The sequence below is a fragment of the Opisthorchis viverrini genome, assembly GCF_000715545.1.
Source record: "Opisthorchis viverrini unplaced genomic scaffold opera_v5_106, whole genome shotgun sequence".
Classification (NCBI taxonomy): domain Eukaryota; kingdom Metazoa; phylum Platyhelminthes; class Trematoda; order Opisthorchiida; family Opisthorchiidae; genus Opisthorchis; species Opisthorchis viverrini.
Window position 1 is genome coordinate 45,972 of NW_008751768.1, and position 10,236 is coordinate 56,207.

At 41.9% G+C, this 10,236-nt stretch overlaps 1 protein-coding gene across 1 annotated transcript; it reads right to left on the reverse strand.

The window, feature by feature from the left end:
• Nucleotides 1-3,210: 3,210 nt before the first annotated feature.
• T265_13844 (hypothetical protein) lies at nt 3,211-4,131 on the reverse strand (the record flags this gene model as incomplete). The annotated part of the gene is made up of 2 exons (XM_009170857.1): nt 3,211-3,467; nt 4,097-4,131. 2 exons carry the CDS (start codon nt 4,113-4,115, stop codon nt 3,298-3,300), a joined length of 189 nt encoding a protein of 62 aa, XP_009169121.1.
• Between the last annotated feature and the right edge of the window lie 6,105 nt (nt 4,132-10,236).

The following is a 10,236-nucleotide window of genomic DNA, read 5'->3' on the forward strand; positions in this document are numbered from 1 at the left end:
GTGTGGAGTCGAACACTCACTTTCAGACAAAGATGGCGCCGACTTGATAAAACTTTATTTTACGGTATTCTACAACCACAGGCGGTACATAGTGCACTCTGCATGATTTTCCTCTGGTGGTGCTCAAGGTATCGGATTATTCGTTGTTGATCCGGTACTAACTCAAAGGTACTCGAAAGTTCTTCCACAGACCATCACCGGATCAGTCATCGTAGACCATACAGTTTTAGTCTCAAAGCTGCATTATCCTCATTGTGTACTCAGAAACAGATTCGGCGTAGGCGGGATAAAACGCATTTAGCTGCTGATGTAATTCAGACTTGAATAAACAAAATGGTGATTGATTTGGCGCTGACAGTAACATTGACGAGCTTGCAAATACTTGTCTGGCTGGTTCTTGTTTGCTGCTTGAGCAAATAATGAGAGATTAAACAGATTAATGGAGACTCGGATACCATACGTTTCTTACGATGTCTAAAATGAAGAAGCCGAAAGTGGATGTCAAACAGCTTTACTTGTCCTTCCAAGTAGTGTTCTGTCAAGGGCTAACGATTTATTATGCACAAACGTGCAATTCAGCCATCTATTTCATCTACTCCACTATATGACGTGGATGAAAATTCAGACCGCAATTTAACATCATGCAAAATCTTTTGTGATGATATACAATAAAGATAAACTAATCAATCGCGCTGGGGTAATGAAGCTTCTTAGAATAAATAGCGTTCAAACAGTACGTCATAAAATAATTTTATGCAGAGCACCGGTATTTCAGACTTGAGTACTCCGATCAATACTTACTGCAACGTGTATGCTGGCCGCTAATGGGACATGCCAAATTAACGACACTTCCCTCCTAGGGTAACTTATTCCTGCCTCAGTTCGAAAAGTGCTTGAGTGAAAAAAAGGATAACTGGATCGAATGAATTGACGAACTGGAACGCATTGATCTCTACCTGAGGAGTAATCACAATTTTTTCACATTCTCACAAAACAAACCTTCTGTTTGACATAGATTCATCCAACTGGTACCAGTTCAATTCGAAATTTCGCCTCATTGAAGAAATTAGTGGACAGGTATATCCGCTTTAGCCGACTTATAGAATTCACCACTAATGTAATCCAACAGAATGCATGATAATCATCTGTTTCCGGAACAGGAACTCGGAAGATATTGTGTTGTAGGCAAATGTTGCGAGACGTAGTGGTCACCAGTCGTTGCGATTAAAACCCGCAACTCCCATATTGATAAATAAGCCAACAGAATTGCCCATTCTACATTTGTGTATTCCTTCACCTACTGCTGTGCCGTTTAGTAATACTACTGGATAACTGGACGCTTGACGGAACGACATCGACAACACCAGAAAGCCTGGCTTAGAAAAGGGGTGCTCCAGGGGCAACTGTAGCTTAACTGGTACGAATCAGACGTCAATTTGTTGTGGATTCTTCTTTGGAAATCATCAACAAAGCTGATATCTTAGTTAAAACTGAGTTAACCGCCAATTCAAGAAACTTCCCAGTGTGTCCAGAGCAGTGGGTGGAGAGACTGTACTGGGCATGGCCGCTATCGGGCAGTTCGCACAGGGTGCCTACTGGTTACAAACAATTTCGCTAGTAATTTTTGGATTGGCCTGCATGTAGAAACTGATAGTTCATTCTACTCTGACTTTAAGTTTTGAATGCCCCAACCCTGTAATTTTATAAACCGAAGTTTGAGTTACTAAAACGTCAAACCTGTTACTCTAAGTGGGTCTCTCATTTGCTTCTAGGTCACGGCTGTTATTCTTGCGACAGATTAGATAATTGCAAAGACGAGTGGATTATTCGTAGTTATCTTCGATAAGCTAGCTCTTATATCCCGGACGCAGTACCGGGATCAAGCTGTTTATCTTTTAGATACAATAGAAATCTGTTTTGTTTTCTATGGAGGAAAATGTTGATAGCTCAGGTGGTGTAGATGGTCGTTGGCTTGTTTGCTGAGCTGGGCAATTTTACTGCAAGACCAGAAGTGTTAGCTGGACTGATCCAGGACCGTTCTCCACACGCTTGCCAGGTCCACGCCTTCTATTCTGTTAACACTGGGATGATTGGCGATTTTCCCCGCCTCGACCATCAGTCTCTGTAGCGTGGACCGTGGTGTTTGCCTCAGAACCACAACACTTTCTGAATCTATTTTGCATCCCGTGGCCAGTGCTTATTCAGCCACTACCGAGGATTCAGTAACGCTCGATGTTCATCTGTATTTCTCGGCGGTCAATCCGTATTTCTCTTGTGCTCTCCGATTCTGGTGAAGTTCTCTGGCTTCTGTCCTTACTATAGTCGTTTCACTTAATTTTGTATACAAAATCCCTGGTTTTGCTCACCGGGGGATCCACTGTAGAGCGCAATGTTTCCCTTCTGGAAGGCTACTCTTATGTTAGCTCCGTTTAGAGCCCTACAAATGACACTAAATGTGGGCGTAAGGACACCAGCCATAACAAGATACCAGCTTACAAGTCGCTGAAAACTCTTCGACAGCCAACCACTGGTTCTTCAACTGAGTGTGTTTGTCGAAATCTGTCCACGGTGGATTCAAATAAACATAAGCTTGATGGAAACTCGGTGACTGCGCTTAACTGATGAGTCCTAAGTAGGGTGAAACCAGAGTTTCAGCAATGTGATTAGTTTCCTTTATGAAATTACATTGCAACATCTCGAAACATGAGGCGGCCTGGTGCAGTACGTTCAGCTAAAGAATATCACAAACGATAGATTCAGTTGAGTTTCCTGTGAAAACTACATTGATATCCAAATAAGTGTAATTTTCGAAAAGATATCATTGTCTTTCAACGTGTCTGTCGCTATTAGATTATATTTCGGACGTGATTTTTGGTCCCAACTAGCTGCTAACTTATCACGAGAGTAATCTGACGATTAGCGGACATTCAAAATCTGACTAGATTTAAACCATCACCTTTTCCACTATGTAAGAGTGCTCCGTGCCTTAGTAGAACCGGAGTCCAATGCTGGTTCCAGAATTATGATTCAGAGTGTCCAAATACTTGATCGGTGATTTCAAAAATGCCTTATTGTTTATTTACTTTCAGTTCATCATCAGCAGGATCGATTCACAACCACGAGAGTCTTGTTCAGGGTTGTTTGCTACACGAATACGTATCCTCACGGGCTTCCAATAGAATGATAAAAAGCAAAGATGAGAAGCAGGTGTATATTTCTTACACTGGCTTCTTGTGACGTATTCCAATAGACCATCATGAGTAGTCCAATCAAAGGAATATACTAGGTCCACAGGTATCATAGCCCCAGTTTTCTCTCTAAGGTTTTTGCTAGAGTGCGGGCAGTTGGACATGATGCAACGGGAGGACTCGTCAGAAGGATGTACAAGCATTTGTTCACGAGTCTTATGCAGCCCCTACATTGTCTGCACCGCTCGATAAGTTGTCGTGGGCTGCCATGTTTGATGCCTGAAAGTAATAAGAAAAAGACAATCATAACGTACAGCACTGTGACACTTATTCTGTAGTTAGCAAACCTATAAGTTATAACGTCTTCAATCGCGAGAGTATATAGTTACTTCTTAGTAAATGGACGGTACCAGTAAAATAGCGAGCAATTTGTGATGGACTGTTTTCAAAGACATTTAAAATCTGAAATTTATTCTGAAGAGATATCCTCATTGATGATTCCAACTTAACCTTCGGTGGAATAAGACTTATGATGTAGTCGACGACACAAAGGTGTCTGTTCCAAGGGCTTTCGATCTGAGCATGTTCTCTATTCAGTGGACTTGTGGATTATGTTATCATAATAAGTGCTTTAGAGACCAGACCATTGGAATAGAGTGATAAATAACAGCAGGGTCTTTTGAAAAATTACTCACCGCAACGCGCTCTTGGGATAACTCTCATGTAACATTTGTCGGTCACTTTTCGTACCAGTTGATTACATCGGTCAAGACTTTGGGATTCAGCAACCAATACAAGCAGAGCGAGGGTGACGAATGGCTCCAGTAACTGTGGAACAATAGTATGACATCAGTATATGTGGCCGGATGCATCACATCCGAGCTTCAAATGTTTGAGGACACACTTACATGCATTGTCAAGAGTCATACACGTTATAAAAGTATTAACCTTTGCCGTAATAATTCAAGTCTTATATAGCAAGACATTTCTGACAATCCCAACGCGAGATTCATGTAGAAACACGAAAACCCCAACAATGGCCATATACCGATTTGAGTATCGTACCTCTGTGTTCCGAGTGATGGAACATGTTCCAGTGCCATTTTTCATCGCTGTATTGCTCTCCAACGTCGAATAAGACGAGTAGAAGCAGATGATCGTGCGAGGTATATGTACATCCAAGCTTATTATCAACATCTGGATGCCGAACGATCGATTAAAAACCAAGCACATTATTATGTCTGTCAGTGACTCACATAGGTGTGGCTGTCTCATAAGCCGATAGTTTTTCTATTTTAATCTGTAAATCTGAAGCTGACTGTAGTAACTAGAGGATGAACTACTTGAAATCAAGCACAGTTACTAATACTGAAAGATATTCAGACTAACGCCATCAATACATGAAATTTATAAGCGGTGGTTCTACGTAGCCTCCATGTAGGAGGAAAACAAGTTTTTATCAACACGTACGTCCACTTGGATGTTATGGCAAGAAAGTAGGCTGGGTAAAGTACCTATGCAGTATGCCTTAAAAAGGAAGAGACAGGCAGTACCTGTTCGGCGGTTGACGTCATCGTGTCAAAGCAGGCTATACCTCTTACTGTGGATCACCGGGAATGCTTTCTGTAGTTGTACATTCCTCGAGGTGTTCTGCTCTAATAAATAGGTAAGATTCTATCATTAAACAGTTCTTGAAGGAAAAAAGACATGAGGTAAGATTTCTGTGATTTGAGATGTTTCTACAACGGCATTTTGATCACGCCCCCTTGGTTACTACCGTAGTGTTAAGTGCATATACCGTGAGGAGAGAAGTGAATGGCGGAATTTCGATTAACCGTGGGAATTTGTGTAAGCGGATAGTGGGAGAAAAGAGCCAACGCAGGTTAGACAATAGGGGGTATTGATTAGTCTGCAGTTCGCTGTGCCCTTAGGCAAGGAGAATAAGATCATGTGCTTCATGGGGATGGAAAATGATAAGCTCAAAAGTGTGAAACGAAGGCGTTGATTAGTCAAAAAAGTGAACCACTGCTGTAGCGCGTAAATAAATCCCAAGGATAAGACGAGAAGTAAATTAATTTTCGCTTATTTTCTGCCCATAACAGAGGTTTATAACGGGGAGCCGACACTTCTTTTGCCAACGTAAAAATGTTTTACTTGGGAATAAGGATAAGCTTAAGAGTTTTGAGGTCGTGTATAACGTGGTCATTCTCCAATAACTGTTTTCATATCGCATTTCTCGAGCAACTCTAACCCAATCCCTGTGTCCATTTAGGGTCGTGCTAACCATGTCAAGTTCTAAGACGTCTAGTCTTCCGAGCCATGTGTTCAGATCCGTGGATACAATCGAATGGATAGGTAGCGCTCAACCTAGCATGCTTATTCATCAGTCCTCATTTTGTTCGTGGTTGTATGCATATGGTATCCTGAATAATCGTTAATTTGGTAGCTTTTTACGTTCAATTTTCGGCTGAATTTAAGCAATGCTTAATCAGGGGGAGAAGCCATTACTCCTGAGTGGAAGTAATGGACAGACTGGCCTTCTTCGGGCAGTGAAGACAACTTCGTAAAGGTATTTGTGCTCTGAATCCGTATGGCTGAACCTGTCAGGAAACCCTGTCACCTCAAACATTTCATTTAAGTACGTCTTGTTCCATTCAATCAACTTCGGTGTTTGTAAGGAATATGTCCTACTCAGTACTTTTTATGCATTATCTGCACCTAACATCACGTGAGCAGCCGTTAGGATGTGAACATAATGTCAATGCGCAAAACATATTGTGAGGCAAGTTGAGTCCGCAATTCTTTAATTTTCCCCACCTTTTACGTCATTCTGTTCACTTATATGTACACAAAACTTTGAACTCTGACGGACAACTTAAGCGTCGTGCAATAAAATCAAGCATCTGGATGTAAACCTTGTTTATATCAATCGCACATCAAGCTTTAGTAGGTGAGGAATATCAACCCCCAGGGGTGGGGGCGACCTCTTTTTGGAAAGAACACTCTTGGGTGAACAGCCAAAACCATGGCTTTTTGCACGTCATTTCAACATCGACTGGAAAGTGCCGCATTGAGTAACTTATTTCACTGTTTGGACCCGTTTCAGTTAGTGGTTTTCAACAGATCACTCGATGAAATAATTTTCCAGTTGGTGGGTCAATGGAGCCTAAGCTCTTGTCGTGTACATAAGATCAATGCAATTTTTAGTGTGACCAAATCCAAACTGTCTGGTTAGTCCTCTTAGAATTTTTAGGATTCGCACTCAGGACCACATTCTACGCTCTGTGTGCTTCCGAACTTACAGCCAGAAACGCGTGTGGTGGAAACCAGTCAATAGTTGAAAACTCTTAAACATCCAGGGAGGGCATGAAAAAACTGGCTCAGCTTGCAGAGAATATACCGGTTCAACAGTGTTTACTTGTATGTGCAGCCGTAATTGGCACCATCACTAACCCAACATAGTCGACCACTGAAGAAAAGGTTTGTGGGCTGGTCTCGTAAAGCCAATTATTTTTCTTGAAATGATTTTACTACTCATAAAACATCTAGTAACAACTTTAACAAAAGCAATAGCATTAGCCGTAGCACGAATAGACGGGCAAGAGCTGGTTTGCGCGTTGTAAGTTCATATACTTAACGCTGGCCAAAGAAAAATGTCACCACTGAAATTGATTAGGACAGCGTTCAACATGGAAACACACAAAACTCTCCTGAGCTGGCAGTATCGACGGGTCTGGTGTTCCGGACAACGTTCCACCTAATCCACCGGATTTTCCCCGATACTCCATCTTGCCTTCAGCACAGGTCCTCAAAATTGAAAATCAACTTACTCCCTCCCTTCATGATGAAAAAGTCAACAGATACAAGCTGTGTTTTGTGATACGTCAGCGGAGTGCAAAATCATAACAAACTTACTCTTAACCAGTTGAGAAAATGGATACCTGACCAACAGGCACAGTGGCTCTATTTATTCTAACTAGACATAAATCAGGCATCTTATCTAAGAACATACCGTGAATACTACGAGCTTGGAATTCTGGCCCCTCAGTCAACCCAGCAACAATAAACTGGACAGCAGGATGAAATACGCAAGCCCCCCAACGTAACTCTCTGCATGCTCACGTCCCAGTCATCCTTGTTAGGTTCGGGCTCCAGTTGATTGACCATCCAGTAGTCTTGGGAACAACTTACTGGATTTTCGTGATTGTGTCTGTAGCGTACTGCTTTGAAACTTTCAACATCCAACTCTATTTAATTCCAATCCTAATTATGTACGTTTTCGGGAATATTAAGAATGTGCTGCCGTTGTCTATCATTAGGTGGTGTTACTTGGCCATTTCTGTGGACAGATGCTTTCAGGCCATGATTCTACTCCCATTCATTGGATGTTTGTTGTGAGTGCTATACCCCGTGCTAAAGTATGTCATTCTGTCTGAAATTCATCCGGCCACCGTACATCATATTCCTCAGTTCATCGGAAAACTGAAGCAACATTCCTTATGATGTTTTTTCCCCTATGTTGTGGAGATATGCTTGAAACCGGTGTATTTTCTTCATATTCTTAGTGTGCAGCTGATTGTGGCATACAGTTTAACTCTCCTCACAACCTCATTTGAACTTTCTGTTCATTTTAGCACAATTGCATTCCTTTTTTCTAGCATGCAATACACAACAGATCTCTATTGCATCTAAAATACAGATGCTTGATCCGGTTACTGCGCCCGAGATATAAAAGCTAGCTTATCGAAGATAACTACGAATGACCCACTCGTCTTTGCAATTATCTAGTCTGTCGCAAGAATAACAGCCGTGACTTCGAAGCAAATGAGAGACCCACTTTGAGCAACAGGCTTGACGTTTTTGGTAATTCAAACTTCGATTGATGCAGTTACAGGGTTATGGCATTCAAAATTTAAAATCAGAGTAGAATAAGTTATCAGTTTCTACATACAGACTGATGCGAAATTACTAGCGCCGAGGTGAAGATGTCACCCTATGGCGACATCAGAACTGTCCGATAGCGGCCATGCCCAGTACAGTCTGTGCGCCCACTGCTCTGGACACATTAGGTAAAGTTTCTTGATTTGGCGGTTAACTCAGCTTTAACTAAGATATCAGCATTTGACTGATTCGTTGGGGCATTGTAGATCATTTCCAGAGAAGAATTCACAACTGATTGGCGTCTGATTCGTATCTCTTAAGCTACATATGCATCTGGAGCACTCCTTTTCTGGCCTTTGCTAAACCAGGCTTTCTGGTGTCGTCGATGTCGTTCCGTCAAGCGTCCAGTTATCCAGTAGAATTACTAAACGGCACAGCAGCAGGTGAAGGAATACACAATTGTAGAATGAGCCATTCTCTCAGCTTGAATTTGACTAAAGTCTTTCATTGAAGCTGACTTTGTTTAGTGGGCAACTGAGATTGTGCAATTCAGAGAGCGTTTAGAGTGACTTGTCCAACGAAAGTCACCCCTTGTATTTATCCGCACTTAGTGATAAACCAGGTTTGGTCCTCTTGCAGAATAAAGTGATTAATCCACCGAACTTGGACTGCACTCTGTCCGGACAATGTTGGTGGTGACTTCACTTGACAGGCAGCAAAGTACCTCGTAATCCCTAACCTTTTTTCAATCTTCATTGCTGGGAATTGTGACACTTTCTTGTGGACCGACATTGACAATAAAAAATCGCGAAATGCGGAATTATCTATTGATACTGTGGTCGGCTACACTAGTTACACCTGATAAGACATTTAAGGCCAATGGATCGTACTCCTGGCTTAACAAATTCTTTGATACAATAATAAAACCGAGGTTAAACTTTACGAGTGAAGAATTAGCTTCAAATGAGCCGTCTGATTAGGGATTATCGAAAACTCGTGACACGAACATACTCTGATTAGCATTTGAAAGTAGTTTGCGGAATTCGCTTTGTTCAAACTCAACATTCGATGGCTGCCTCAATATAACAACGATGTCTACAGTTTGTGCGGCCATGTGCCTATTAGAAGCTGCGAATTCCGTGTTGGAATTGATTGACAAAATCCCTCGAAGATTAAACAATCCCGCCATCCGTTCCTATTTTTATGGCAGACCGGTGACCACTATCCAGTTTGTATCAGCGGTGCTATCTTTCCCATACTCCTCTACATAGTTCTAATTGAGTACTAGCACTTTATCAATAACTTTGAGGATTGCAGTCTCTGCTGCCGACAAACTGCTCACTCACCAAATTTTCGCTACTTCTGGCATATATTGCCAGTCTGAGCCAGGTAGAATCCAACCCCATCACAAACTTGCATTACTAAGATATTCGGTATGGCTCTCACAGACTGCGCACTCGAGTCGACAATTATTCAATATGGTCATCCTGAAATAAGGGAATGAGCAGAACACTGGTTTGTACTGCGTCCTGAGAAGGGATTTAGCGAGGAGTGCATGTTGTCTGAACGTTCAGTTAGTCAAAGACGCCTTACTGTATTCCAGTATCCCGGCGACTGGAATGTTCGTTCGACTCCGGTCATGATACTATCTTCTAACTAGTAAACCAAATGACCATTGGGAAAGTCGGGATAATGTTTCCCTGAAGAAAGTTATTTTCAGCACGGAAACCTCAAATAATTTACAGTTGGCACCAGATCATCGATTGAAAATGATATAAAACAACTTGTGCTTTTCGCAATGCATGCTGGCCGGTGCTCGTCCGTTAGTCTAGTGGATTTTGAGTAGTATTGTCTCAAACTGTGCATTATTCGCTGATGCTATACGGAATTGGTATCACTGATCAAAGACTCTAGACAGTCCTGAATGTAAGTGCACTAATTATGTGCATAATAAATCGGAGTACAGAAGGTATGAATGAAAAGACAAACGCCTGGTACATTAAGCAAATTAGCAGCCAGCTGGGTTACACATCATTTGAGCTACCGAAAGCACTGCTCGACGTTGCTTGAACTTCTCATGGGATCCAACAAGCATCTACTTGATACATTAACAGCTGGATGCTCTGAGTACAGTCGGTTAGTTTCTTGTGCAGTTTCGACTGTGTAC